Source organism: Branchiostoma belcheri, unplaced genomic scaffold (genome assembly GCF_001625305.1).
Source record: "Branchiostoma belcheri isolate BF01 breed outbred unplaced genomic scaffold, Haploidv18h27 scaffold11, whole genome shotgun sequence".
Classification (NCBI taxonomy): domain Eukaryota; kingdom Metazoa; phylum Chordata; class Leptocardii; order Amphioxiformes; family Branchiostomatidae; genus Branchiostoma; species Branchiostoma belcheri.
Genome location: NW_017802491.1, coordinates 4,369,928 through 4,385,384, shown reverse-complemented (window position 1 = coordinate 4,385,384; position 15,457 = coordinate 4,369,928). Strand labels below are relative to the sequence as shown.

Below are 15,457 nucleotides of genomic sequence, written 5' to 3'. Positions count from 1 at the left end.
TGTCTTTTAGATTGACAGATCTTTTGTCGTGCCTCAACCGTCAAATTATAAGAGATGGATGAGATGAAATTAAAATGAAGGCCCTCTCATACCTTCTGCTGCTGCGCGCTGGTGGGGGGACCCATGTTGACCACCTGCTGCATGATGTTGTCCACCTTTCTCTCAGCTTCGCTCACTAACGTCGCCAGGTGCAGCCCCCGGGCCTCAGGACACGAGACTGGAGAGAGATGACAGGTTAAGGTTACATTAGTTCTGTGGCTTTGTACAGTCAAAACTGGCCAGGAAGACCACTCAGGGAATACATGTAGATAAAATCTTGTCTAAGTGGACAGGTACATGTATGTGGTCACTATTATAAGATTCCTAATGCTTGTGTCGATGGGAAAAATTATCTAAGGGCATGGTCTTCTTTTCTCAGATTCCTTTAAGATGATTACTACAGTTACTTAGCAAGCTTGACATACAGATAGAGTGTCATTCGATTCTAGTATTGCATGCATGTATATCTGGCTTCACATGGTACTGAGGCATTTAGACAAATTGCACTGTCGTATTGATTACAGTAACTGTAATAATAATTAGTAGTAGGAAGAAGGGATCTTTGTTTTCCTGCAATTAGCTCACGTGGAAAATTTCCCACTGCACGTGCATGACATTTAATCATGTTTTATGGAAGTGACACGAAAAAGGCTGCATTTGGCCATGAACTGGTGACGTCACAGACTATGAAGTCTTTTTTCGCAAACAAAAATGGGGATAACTCAGTGTTTTTAAACAAATTGTTCTAAGTGGCAGATACTGGTACATAAGAGTATTAAGACTTGGTTGAATTATGTTTTACAATGTACTTAAATTGAAAGATGTTATAATGAAATTTCTGTATAAAAGTCAATGGCACTTACATATTGGCTTTACTGCCCCGGCTGTCATAAAAATGTTCATGATTACGGATAATTCTATTAACTATCTACTACCATATCATAAAATATGTTTCTGCATAAAAGTCAAAGGCACTTACATCTGGGGTTGTCCACTGCCCCGGCTGTGATCAGCATCTTGGACATCGGCACGTTGTTGGTCATCACTGCTACGTCCAGCGGGGTGAAACCTTCCTCGTTGATACTGGATTGGGAAAAACGGATCATAATCATTTACAGATGCTGCATGTAGGCACACTCTTCAAGAAGAGTAGGGGTGACCCGGTGTGGCCAAATACAACACACCTGAGCAAAGTCACATGATTTGCACTGCTACATGTACATACCAAAAAAGGTTCAAGCTTTGACCAAGTCGCCCAAAAAGAAAAAGGATGCAAAGAAATCATGACTGGAAATCATAAAAACTAGAATTATACCTGGGACCAGTGTTGATTTATAACTCAAAAGTAAAACTTACAACAATGTAGAAACTGACAGAAAGACCAGAGAACTTCCACAAGATTGCAGTAATCACTCTCGGGACTTCAGGAGTAGGGCTTGATGAGAAACTGGGTTTATGACCTAAGGCGTTGGTTCAATCTCTTTTATACGCAGTGATTTGATCCTCGTGAGCCTCCCGAGACCATTGTATGACGTATGGCATGTCACGTTGTGGTTTCTTGGTGATGAGTCAAATGTCTGACTGTATTTGTTCACATCGATTGAGATCTTTGTCAGCATATTATCATTCTACTGCTTCATGCCTTATTCATCACTTTTGTCACACCAGATCATGCTTACTTTCAGCATGATTTATTTTTTTGCATTCTTTACAAGGGCAACAGATAAAAGTGCTTTGAAATAGAATAAAAAATATTTCAGTTTTTCTATGACATGTGTTAGGAGTAAAAGTACAAAGGAACAAGTATGGGGTCATTTGAGGATAAAGTATTAAATGAATCTGCCAAGCTTAGCCAAATCCTTCTACTGGTATATTATTGTGTAAGTCATCTATCAGTGACATCAAGAGCTTATCGTTACAAGGCAGACTTGAATGATTCATAACCCATATGTGAGTGCCATTTTCTAAATTTACAATTATAATTGTAGTAGAAAGATTTAAAATCCTTTAAGTTTTTACTAATTTAGACCTACCCATAGGCCGTAATTGAATTTAGCCCTAACAAGTGAACTACCGGTAGCCCCCTGCTGTATTATCTCAGTGGCCAAGGGCTAATGAAAGAGAGATGGGCGCTACCCTATACACCAGTGTGCCATTACATAGTGTGGGAAGAAGTTCAATTTCTTTAGCAAAATAACCCAAATGTGTTAGTGGATCAGAAATTACTGCAACTGGAAGATGCTTGAACTTATTTAACCACTGCCAATGTGTATATCCACTGGTTCTCAGATAAGGTTTTGAGCTATATAATGCACAATATTCCCTCAGGCATCACTGGAATCACACTCCAGACTAATCTGAACAAATTGCTTGATGTAATTCTGTCTCAACCTCGGTGAAACCCAAGCCAACCTTGTTTACGAGTCACGGCGCTGCTTCATCCAATAGTCGATAATTACTCAACAGTCTGTAGAGTCTGCTATATATTGGTTAGGCTGACTCATGGTGACTACGTCAATCCCCAATTTACGATCATTGAATAACCCATACATGTTGGATACAGCAGAAGCTTTTTTAATTACAAGCTGTCTTAAAGGCATCGGATCCAATGCAATTTCAGGACAGCAAAACAAAGCATTATTATTGATAAGGAAATCTATCTGATATTGACATTTACTGTGGCATTTCTTAGCACATTTTTGTCAACATTTCATACTTAATGCATGCTACATGAGGAGTCCTTTATTTTCTGGTACCACCAATAAATAACAGCCTATGACATTATTGCATCTGGTTTTTATACAAATCTGTAAGATAAACACTTGCTAGTGAATGGTGTTGTTGATTTTTTTATAAAAACTACATTTTCATAATATATATTCATACCAATGGAAAGTGTTGTCTGGATTCTTGACAGTGGTCTTAAACAAAATTTAATACAAAATGAACATAATGATGATACTTAAAATAAAAATATTGGATTGACCCTATTTTTGCAAATTTTGTCTCATATCTAAACCAAGCCTCCCACAAGCAAGCTGATGAATGGGTTTTTTACACGAGACAAATCCATCTGACAACAGCCTGTCTGTCCAACTGATGGAAGAGATTATCGATATCATGACAAAACATGCAATGCTGTCAAATTACTATGGATTAATAATAAATTTGCAAACCAGCAGAGGAATGAGCTTCCATCCCTAACACACTTCCCAAACTGTCTGGTGCAGGTGATTTTCAATGTTACTTGCAGGAGTGTTGCCAAAGTGGTACATAATATCTCACTGTGAGGGGCTGATAGGGATCCCTCCTTGAGATTCAAGGGGGCTGACCAGTGGAAGGGCTGCTAGAAAGTGTTATTTATTCAGGATAACACCAGTGCAGTGGAATAGCTAAAAAAAGAACAATTTCTTTAATAATATGTCTTACAAAAATGTAACTAGCATAATTCTGCCAGGTCCCAGATCCATCACCTTGAAAAATGCATCAGATATCTAAAGAGATCTCCAAAGCAACATCAGCCAGTAAAGTGCACTGCTGCATCTCCAAACTGTGCATACCTGGGGGCTATGTGCAGTAGAGATCACTCAAACACTGTTTTTCAAAGTGGTGGATATATGAAAGCAAATAAATGCAAATGGGTTCAGTAGTGCAAGATTTGCTCAGTCCTGGGGAGGGGGGTTAAGATGATGGTGATGAATGTAGGTTACCTGTTAATGTCAGGACAGTGAGGAGAGTTGAGTAAACTCCTGACAGCATCCAAATCCTGCAGCTCCACCGAGTCAAATAGAACTGGGGAGAAACATCAGATCCATAATTAAAAATTCAGCAGGAAGAACAGCATCATAAAACAAACTAAACGTTCAGATGTAATAATCAATAATGATCATGATACATCTACATTTAAAACAATATCTAATCAATCACTTTGATTGTTTTTCTGTCATCTACATGTCTTGCCTGATATTTCATAATCCAGCTGTAGTACCACTTTCACTCACAAGGGGGCATGCCTAAAACACACAAGATATGCTTGGATACCAGCTAGTCCATACCTGGAGATGGCATTGGTCCATAGCTGGTTTTCCGCGATCTCTTCCCCTTGTCCAGGTTTGGGCCCATGGCAGAGTCGATGGAGAAGCCTCTGTGCTTGTTGGAGAGCTTCTTGTTGACCCGTGAGGAGGTAGGCGGGGGTACGGAGGGCGGAGTCGCTGGGGGGATGTTTCTTCTCTTCATCTCCTCGCTGGAGGGAGAGTGCAGGCTCTCGATGCTCCTGGACCGACCAGACATCGCTAGCGGATAGTAGAAATCCTCCCCACTGGAAGAAAAAGATAATTCATCAGAACTATAGAATGATATCGGCCATATTAGAGAATGAAAACAATTCACTAGAAAGGAAAACGTCTACAAAAATGTAAGTATCGAGCTTACTTAAAGCTGTGATAACAAATTGTTACAACAGTTACTAACTTTAAGTTTTGGTACTTTGGAAAAATTGTTAACAGAAGTATAAACCCCTGGCGTAGGTAACTTTGTACTATGTCATACTGTGTAGTACATTTTTGTGTGAAGTCAGGAAAACTCAATGAAAGTAAACTTTTGCTACTTTTCACAATGTCACGGCCAGTAACTGTGATATCCACAATAAATCGTAAGAGAAGTAACTTTTATTTCCATTCAAAGTTTCTCCCACACACCTGCCACATTCAACTGCCATCCACACAGTGGATTCAGCAACACACAAGTGATGACTCATCTCAAGAAATCCATTCCATCTATTTTCACTGTATGAAGTAGATGGACTATCTAAACCCCCATCAGTGAAAGACATCAGATGCTGCGATATCATATTTAACATCCTAGGAGAACTGTAGAAGTATGACACACTTCACTCTCGTCATAAAGAGCTGCATCATAAAGAGCTACCGCACAACTACACCACAGATCCCATATCCATCAAATCTGCTCGGATGTCTTACATCAATGCAGAACTTCAGACGTTATGAGCCGAGTTACAAATCTTTTCCTCCACGCTGCATTTAACATCTTCCCAATCAAAGCACCACTTTTGTCCAAGGGCAAAGCCAAGTGCATCACTGATGACGCACAACTCTCGGCAGACGGATAACTCGCCAAACTCAAGATTGCCCATTTCCGGATGGATGAAGAGTTGGAGTGTAAAATAGCCTGTTGAGAGTTATGCATGCGGAAAGGCTACATCTGGCCAGTGGGGCGGAAAGGATTCATCATTGTTTCTTTTTTTTTCTTTCTGTGAGTTTGCAACTGTGAGTAGGGTGTAACTAGTCTTCACCAAAGGAACAATGCGTGTTCAACTCATACAGTAAAATTTGGCCAAATAGGGAGAATAATTGGAAAGGAGAGTTTAGCCACAGTAGAGTCTACCTTTAGTAAAGTAATTTTCCCAAGTTGTTACATCACATAACGACAATGAATGTTAGGTTAGACTGAACATTATTTAAAACAAGATAGACCAAGCAACTGGAATATATATACAGGTTACAGTGTGTGTTGAATCATTCTCAGTCACTGATGAAAAATAGCGGGACAGATTGCTACCTGAAACGACTGACTCCTCAGTTATTTGATATATTTTGTATAATGTCACTACACCACTGAATCAAATCTGGGCAGTGGGATTTGGATCAGTAACATTGAGAAATTCAAATTCTACTCACCCAACTTGCTACAGGCAATTTCAGTCCTGAGGATGGATCATTAAGCTATGCATGGTCTACAGTTGAAAAGAGCCAGGGGAATTTACCTCATCATACTAACCATAGATGATACTGTGCTAATGCTTCCTGTCATGTCACCACAGAAACTTAATTGCAAACTTGGAAAATCTCATTAACGTCAAATCCAATACGTCAACTTGTTGGTGTGCAATAATGACAGATACCTACACCAGATTTATATTATGGCTTTTGGGATCACCAGTACTAAGCCAACTACATCTGAGTGTAATTTCACACCTAGTAAACATTGCAGGTGTATTCTGTATATATCACAGTATAGGTACTCTCCAAGCAGAGGTTGGTGGAGAGGACTGTGACCTTTCTATCTAAAATATATGCCCCATCTTCTGTCATCACCTTTAACCCAGTAAGTACAGACTGGGTCGTGAACTGAACTGGGTTGTATCCAACTTTAGAATAACTTTCTCGCACAGGGTATAGACTGAAAAATGTCAAGGCAAATGAAAGGAACGAATAATGCTTTCTTTTTAGTCGCATTATTCTAATTTGGAGGTGCAGTAATATACACGTCATGTAGGTGTAGGATGGACTCCGTCCAAACTTGGCACTGCTTTTTCAGATGCTAAATATGAAATGTCAAGGAAAAAGAACAAAATAATTGTGACGTTTGAATTGCTTCTAAAGTTTACGGATTGTGAGCACTGTTTAGTTACAGTTCAAGTTGAACTAAAAGGGCAACACTGTGAATTTTGTTCTGGGATGCAGGCCAGAATCGATGTATCACTGCACATGTGATCCGTGAAATGTTTATTATGTTCTGGAAAAGTTACACTGGAGAAAGTCAAGGTTGACCGTTAGCCAACAGCCTGGGGCAGAGGACACTACTTTGAGTTTATGAAACTTTGTTAACTCCTCAGTAACTACATGTACTAAGAGATGTGTCAACTTTTTAGAAATGTTAAAACTTTGTGGTTGAGTTGGTGGGTAGATACTGGTGCATAACTTGAGAAGTAAGTTGTTCGGGATGGAAATACATTCTCTATAAGCAGGTTAGTGCAGGTGAAATTGGTGCTATGCAGGTATTTCTGATGTCTATCTGTACCTAACCTGCACCAGCCCATTTATCATGTAGACCTGTGTATGTGGATTTTCATTAGCTGTATTGACAGACACCACCCCACCACTGAAGAATAAAGGACTTGATCTATACACATGCACTTGACCCTATTGACCCTTTTCCACAAAATAATCTGAGACAGAACGTGAAGTTCAACAATTCCCATGATTCGCCACAAAATACGTTTTGGAATTTGACCCCCTGACCCACTTGCACAAAATCATCTTGACCTTGTTGACCCTTATAACAACATCTCTTCCTTGCTTCCTTGTAGATCTTTTGGTGGCTGAAATAAAGTTTCACATTGGCAAGACAGTATCATATATACTACCATTCTACTGGCTGACATATAAAAATAGGTACCAGTAGTACAAAAGGAAAGCCTGGTAAAAACTTGGCCCAAGCCTAAACCTGTGCTTTGAACCTGTTGAATACATGAATTTGTAGCTAACCTTGCAGCTAACCTTACAGCTGGCAGAATTTATAAATTATAGCTCCTGTATCATAGTTTCTGTCATTTAAATTCTGCCAGCTGTAACGTAGTGTTAGTTGAAGGTTAGCTGTAATAACCTGGAATTGAACTTCAAAGTTCCCACAACATCCTTGACCTTGGTGCACAATGTATGTGCTTTGAATGCATGAATTTTCTATAATTTCTAACCTGGACGTGAACTTGACCTAGTCGATCCCTCCCCACAATACTCACTTGTCCACACTGATGGAGCGGTACTTTAGCGCAGCCTTTCTCTCTTCCTTCGGATGTCCGGCGAACTTCCTGGCTAGACGGGACAGCTGACCACCCTTGGTGCTGTAGATGGGGAAGAAAGGGGAGTGGTCAGTTGGGTCAACTAATCTAGACTAATTCAATTTGCACACTGAATATTTCCCTTTTCCTAGTAAAGGCCTTGGTGCTGTACATGGGGAAGATAGGGGAGTGGTCAGTTGAGTCATCTAAAATCTAGACTTTAATGCAAGTTGCACAGAATATAGCAGATTTTCCTAAAATGTAGGTACTGTACATGGGAAAGAAAGGAGCTGATAAGCTGGGTAAAGTCCCATAGCCAGTTTTAGGCTACAGGGACAGAGGATTGTTAATCCACTGCACTGAGGGCATAATATTGAAAGCCAGAGCCCATCCCTCTCCTTCCACCACCTTTTACATCCGGCCCAACTGACTTCAGGTACCCATTTTACATCTGTGGTGGAGTGAGGAAAAACTTGTGTGAAGTACCTTGCCTTTCCCAAAGACAGAGAGACTAGCCAGGAATGCCTTCAAACCCATAACATTTCGATATTGTGTCTGATAGGCTTTAATAAGCCACTGTGCATTGGATGCCGTCGGGTCAGTTGAGTCATGCAACCTACATTGTACTAAGTCCTTAAAACTTGCAAGAAGTGGTGAATTCCTTAACACAACATGAAACAGATGATGGTCTGAATCATTAGTTTTCTTGATTAGCATCTTCATACACCTTTTGAAATTAAATTATGACAATTGCCTACAATACTGTATGTATCAAAATTATAATACACATGTACATATACATGTACAATACTTCAAAAATTCCTTGAGCATTGCTCCTAGAATCAATGTCCATTATACAATAACTTGAAGGTAAAAATGGCATCAAAGAAGATATAAAAATTGTTCATAACATTTTTCTTAGTTTACAATGTGCATAGTTGTGTCCTGAATGAATAAAATGAATACAGCAATCTAAACCTGACCACAAATTCAGTACAAACAACGTTAAACAAACAAACAAACATACATGACTGAGGTTGCCAGTCCGCTGGCATATTCCCTGCATTGGCGGAAAGAGTTTCTGCGTGCTAGCCGTGCCATGATGAGGTCAAGACTGACGGTTTTACCAGCCGCTCGGAGACAAGCAATACAAACGTGGCCTTTTCAACAGACACCCACACGTATATTGTGTGGGGAAGGCCCAACTGTCAAGTTAACAAAAGTGATGCTGACATATACCTCATGAATATCTGGGCCATACCACTCAGACTGGTAGTTAGGGAGGTAATTTTGAGGGATCAGCTTTATTCTAAGACTTACTTCCAGGCACTTATATAAAAACAGTTGTGTTTTAAATCTGTGTTTTAATGTACTATTTATTAAAAAAGCAGGCTAATTAAATGAAGGCATGGGTTAGCATCCTACTTTAGCCAACACATCCAAAGTACATCATGATAAGACCTTTACATTTACAGAAATATATGAATTGGCAGGAAGTGTTGGCAATCTCAATGAATAGGTGAATAAATAAATCAAAACTTGGTAAATGCATAGACTTAAAAAAAATTAAAATCATGCAGCTGCAATGCTTGAACACAATGCAAAATATGCAAGGACTGCATGTTCCAAAATTCTCAACAATTGATGCTGAGATAGAAACCACAAGAGTGTCATGTGGGGCCTTTTATCTATGAACCATTCTGAATGGTAACTATGCGACTTAACTGATTTAGAGCGCGGTGTCTCTACACTTCACTTTTCTCAACAATAGTGTCTTTCTTTCGCAATTATTTCCTGTTTAATATTTGATAAGTCATAGACAGTGATGAGTCTAGCACTGAGATAGCTTTCAACTGAAACAATGAGTTAGAAGCTACAAAACACATACCAGCAGGATAGAAAAAAAACACAGTATTGTTCTAATAAAATATCTTCCGATGAATAATGTTTTGTTCTCATGCAAAAATTATATCTGGTTACAATCATTGTGATTTATTGTTTGACAGTATGTTTCAGAGTGTACTACTTACTTAAGGGCCCCATCTAGATGCTACATGTCAGCTTTTTTAAATTAGTATAAAATACGTATTGTAAAGAAAATTAGAATAGTGCTAGAAAAATAGTTTAACATGAACAAACAGCATAATTATGTTACAACTTATTGTGATTATTTTCTTTCTTGTCATCACAGGCACTAACGTTAAATTTTGATTTATTGTTGTACAGTATGTTATAGAATGTAATGCTAAGCATTAAAATAGATACCGGTACTGAACTTGGGTTTGTGAACTGTTAGTTCAAACATGTTTTTCCTCTTTGTTATCACTTCCTTGATATCAGGTAGTAACCCTCATCCACAATTAGATCTGTATCAAGGTGCTAAACAAGAACACCAGAGAGAATTGTTTTGCCCGTTGCAAGGGGAATTCTTGGGAACACATCAGGACATGAGCCATGGCATTCTAGCTTCCACAAAAGAGGAGATATGAGTCCTGCCATTGCACTAAACTAGTTCATGGACAGTACTTAAGAAAGGGACTGTATTTGGCAATAAATTATTGATTAAGTAGTCAACCTTTAAGTCTTTATATGACCCAGGGAATGACCTATGATTTCACCACAAAGGAAAATTTCCATTGAACAGAAAATATAATATCTATCTTTGACAGCTTTATATTATTTGACTTTAAATGCAGCAATAATAAAGGGTTTGTAAACAAAATAAATTATCTAGAAAAAGAAAATATAAATTTAAAGGTAACCTACCTAGCACAGCAGTCCATAGTTACAGTACATGAAGACAAACATGAACTGCTACCAGTTATTTCCAACATCATGAGCTACAAATGGCCAGATAAGGTACAATTCTACCCCAGGCTAATATATAATATATAACATATGATATAGTCAGGACTAGAGAAAGTCTTTAGCAGCCTAGTACCAGATGGTGGAGAACCCATTTCGTGCCTGTGGGTGCCTCATGAATATCTGATTTCACTCTCACTTTCTGTCCCAGGTAATCAATTTCTCCTCCATCACTCCTGCGTGGTTCAATGTCGCCTGTCAGGAGAAACCACCTGACTGATGTTCATGCTCTTTCTCTGGGCAGTCCATTTGTATTTGAGGTTTGTATATTACATTTGGTAGTCAATAGTCATTGTGATACATACTGTTATTTGTATGAGCTATGAAAAAGCCTAGTAGATAAGTAGGCTTTTATTAGTTTTGTCAAATTCTCAAAAAATAGTTATAAATAAAATCAAGTGCCTTTTATTGCTGGCCCAAAGTCTAATGACAATTACAAAATGTAAAATATAGCAAAACTTAGAAATCATGATTACGAGGATCACACTAAGAGTAAGAAATCAAAGAAATATGACTTTTGGAATGTATATTTCTATGTCTGACAGAGTAACACTTTTAACATGTACCTTCTTATCCCAGAGCTTCAAGCCCGTGGACAAACACAAAATCCATAATATTCAACTCAACCCTTTTAACAGAATCATGTTGATGATAAATAAAAAATATGCCCAGCAGATTTTAGCTTGTTATTACGTCCTGGAGTAAGTCTTTGAAATACCATACCTTATTTTTTCCATTACCGGCTTTTCAAAGCTATTTCCCCAACCTTGTCCTTGTAGTAGAGTAAGCGATTTTTCACTGCAGAAATGATCATGAATTCCCTTTCATACTGCTTCCTCCAGCTAACAGAACATGCAGCCGCCCTGTCAGACTCAACTAGGAAACCTATCTCTCTGTGGGGTTTTTGCACTGAGGGAATTTGCCCTCAATTAACGACCTTGTCTTAGAACAAACCGATTTCTGTACTCTTGAAGCAGGAATAAATCATTTATTAATAATACTTACAAGAATGTTGGAGATAGGATTGACTCCTAGGGTTAGGGCATCACTACTACTTACTGGGGATATTCCATACAAAAAAGATCAATTAGGTGTCACCTATATGTGGATCTTCCTCTTCTTTCGGTTCTTTCAACCATTATACTAGATTAATATTGTCTCCTAGTCTTGCATACAGGCTTTCTGAAGGGAAAAAAATTCACTGGCCACCCTGCTCTAAAATCACCAGTGAATTTAAACTTGAAATAGCAAAACAGTAATAAGTTAGATTAAATAACAAGTTACTAGGGAAAAGTCAATGTTACTACATGTACCTTCTGTATTACATTTTCTACAACTTAGAAACAATTTGTTATGCTGCAAATTTGTGCAAATCAATACAGTATAGATATTACATCACATTCTGATCATTTGTTATTCAAGCTTTATGTCTTGCTACCAAGATGACAAAAAAATTTAAATTAATCATACAGATTTGAGTGATGAATAGCTTCCTGTGTAGTTTGATATTACACAGTGTGATTTGGAGTGATACAGCACTGTGACATTGGATTGCCCTCTGTAAGTCTCTAACCCTGGGGTAAGAAACAGCCGATCCATCAATATGTTAAAACTAAATAAAGATGACACATTGATAAAATATCAGGATCAGTCCTATACTCCTGTTGCCAGAAGTTGGAAAAGCTTTTGCATTTCTTTGTCCTTCACACTTGAAAAATGTTGTTATGGAACCAACTCTACAAAAACAAGTTATTTGTGGAGTGATTATTCGAATGTTCCTTTCTCATGTTTGACATGAGAGGCACTGATCTAGACTAAACACAGCTTTGCGTGTAACACCTAAGTTCAGCTTAACTACATCAAAACAAGTTATATATAGCATAATTGCAGAATACTTCCTATCCCATTCATTCATCAACAAAGGATACTGATCTAGACATATGTCTTAGCTTTGAATGCGCCGCTAATACAGCCAGGTTGTTACCTGAAAATTATTATGGCCACAACAAAGGGAACAAAGCAATAATCTTCTTCTCTTAGCCAGGAAAAGGTCAATCATATAGACTTTTCAGATAAGAAATGCATCAGTCAAACAATATCCCTTTTGTAGCTCGTATCTTGTTTATATGCAACATATCCCCTATTTATCATTTTGTCATTCAACATGCTATATGGAAAATATTAGGCACAAGATAAGGCTACTTTAGATACATAGCGTTATCCATATCAGGGTGTCTGCTTGGTTGAGTGCTACTGGACTGTTATGAATCATTGATCTAAAGCATCAATTCTCGTTTGGTGCTAGCATCAAATTGTACATTTTGTGAGTGTAATAGCTTCGTTGTTATTTTGTCCTCCTCAAACATAGTGCAATATAGTGATAATAATGATATACATGGCTCTAGTACAATGTGGCATCGCTGCAGCTCGCATATTGTAATCGGGCTATCATTGTTGACATCTTACACATTAAAATTTTCTTAATGCCCCCTTCCTGATAATACCTTCCGATGCCACGTTTATTAAATCTTCACAGCTTCTTTTGTGGACTGCCGAGTAATATCATATTGAGATACGTGCTAGGTAGCACATATCACTCATATGAAATTCAATGACACAGAAAGATAATGAACCTGACAAAACTGATATCAACATGGTGCCACCAAAATATGCTGCTGTCTGTTCCACTCTCCTGTTGTGAAATCTCCAGGGAGCCGTTGTGGGCTCTGATAGATGTGTCTGTCATCCCATCTCATACTCAGGCTGTGATTAAACCATTCATTCTGGTACGCTGCTCAAAACAGCATGCCGCGCATTATATAAGCATCGTAAGGCCACATTAATTAAACTTCTTGGTTCTCGGATTCAAGTGCTAAAATTTCTTCTGATTTAAAAAAAAAAAACATGTACAATGTACCATTCAAGTTCTGAATAAACCCCAAAATGCTCATATTTGAAGTACTTGTCCTGGTAATTACTGTAACTGTATTTCATTTTATCAATGAAACAATTTGATTTAAAATGTTCACAATTCATTACATTAATTCTAAATCAGCCTACAAATGTAGTATGTTGAGTTGACTTTGTGGCTCCCATATACCATAATAATAATATATGGTACAATTTGGTAGCCTAGGTTAGTAGGTATCATCCTGGTTAGTTTACTTCCGACCTGATAGCCACTAACCAACAACCTAAGACTATCGGAGTAGATGTAAGTAAACCAGGATGGTATCCAGGCTAAGAATTTTGGGCTATCACAGGATACCTATATGCCATTATTTTTGCACTGACCCACTTCATTGATTTCCAGCAAAAATCCGACAACCAAACAATTCAATTGTTGCGGCCTAAAAAGACAATATGTGAAGTAGCACTTTTAGCATTGCTTGAAAAGAGACACTGTACTGGCAAATCTAATCATTCTAATCAAATTTCCTGTCTTTATGTGTTCAATAAAAAAGCAATAAACTGAATAGTGATCATATTAGATATCAATGTCAGTGATGGTACTCGTAAAACAAGACGACTACAAATTGTAATAAATATTTCTTGGTTTGACAAGCTCTGTACTTATCAGCACTATGATAATACATGTAGTAAGGAAGGGTGTTCTGTTTTATTGTTAGGTATGGTGAACGAACTATCTTTCTGATTCACTGATGTCAAAGAATTATGTATTGCCACATATCAATGATACATTGTAGTATCAATGGCATACATTTATGTGACAGTAAAACTGTTATATGATATCAATTCAAGCTCCTATAAAGATACTATACTTTTATTCATGAGTTTTGTTTAAAATTTTAGACCATCACATGATCAGTTTCCCCCTTTATAACTTAACACTAACAGTCACACCCAAATATAAACCAATTCACCGTGTAGTGTCTTATGGGCTTAACAAAACCTGGCCCTACCCAAAGTCAGAGTTGTTTTATCTTACATGAAATATTTCTGAGAAATACGAGCGTACATTCAGACACCTGGTACCAACCTGCAAACTTTCCACTCTGGTTGTGATTGATTCTAATTGATCCCTCTTAATTCTATCAGACTCTGGGGAGGTGCGTCAGTCCCCAGTAATTCAGTTAAGTGCCTTCTAATGATGTACAGTCTGTTTGGATCAGCTGCGATGGTTTGTTGTGTAGACAGAACAGATGGGCATCACTGACTTCCAGCAAGTCTGTCTGTGTCTTTCAAACACTGAGAAATACATGTATTTTTGTATACACAAGCACTTGGCTCAAGACCGCTGCTTATCTATCAATTCAGTTGCAGTCACTCACACTCGGTTAAAAACCCAGTTGATCAATCAATCTATCTATCTATCTATCTACAACATTTTTGATCGACAACAGTTTCCTGAAGTGAAATGAACTATGAAAGTGGAAGTCTCGAGGATCTGTGAAACAGCTCTAGTCCCTCCCATCCTAAGAAATCCTAATCTTTCCCATGACCGTAGCACGCTACGTCACCTTGAACGTGTTGTTGAGTTACTCTGACACCATGGAATCAAAACCACCTAAGAAGGTTCGTTTATTTCTGGAAAGACGTCATCAAAGGTAGGCGCAGGTTCAACCAAGCAGCTCTAACGGATGCTAATCGTAATGTTATCCGATTTCTCTGACGTACCTCGGGTGTTCCAAAAACTTGGGCTTAATTTTTCAGCTTTAGCGGCGGGGCTAAAAAATAAATCTCACAACTACAATGTTCCCCAAAAGGACCTTTTACGCACGATGGTCCTAAAACCAGCAAAAATCCCAGCAGCTTCATCTGACTGAGTGCGGATTATAGGAAAAGTGCTGAGGTGGCCTTCTTTGGTCTCAGCAGGTATTTTTAGCGAGGTTTTCTCTTAGCTAAATATCATGCAGTCACGAAAACAGAACAATCTTCAGATCCAACCTTCAAAAAGGAATTAGATATAGAGGTAGACCAATTTTTGTTGTAGAAGTAGAAGGTGCAATACTC

At 38.2% G+C, this 15,457-nt stretch overlaps 1 protein-coding gene across 1 annotated transcript in view; it reads right to left on the bottom strand.

Moving 5' to 3' along the window:
- Positions 1–15,457, bottom strand: part of LOC109482164 (ankyrin repeat and fibronectin type-III domain-containing protein 1-like) — an 87,574-nt gene that overhangs the window by 45,443 nt on the left and 26,674 nt on the right. The window contains exons 4-8 of the mRNA XM_019784867.1: positions 7,580–7,681; positions 4,095–4,357; positions 3,750–3,831; positions 1,019–1,122; positions 93–217 (exon numbers count right to left, since the gene is read on the bottom strand). Of these exons, the coding sequence (XP_019640426.1) occupies positions 93–217; positions 1,019–1,122; positions 3,750–3,831; positions 4,095–4,357; positions 7,580–7,681 (676 nt within the window). The remainder of the gene's footprint in view (positions 1–92; positions 218–1,018; positions 1,123–3,749; positions 3,832–4,094; positions 4,358–7,579; positions 7,682–15,457) is intronic.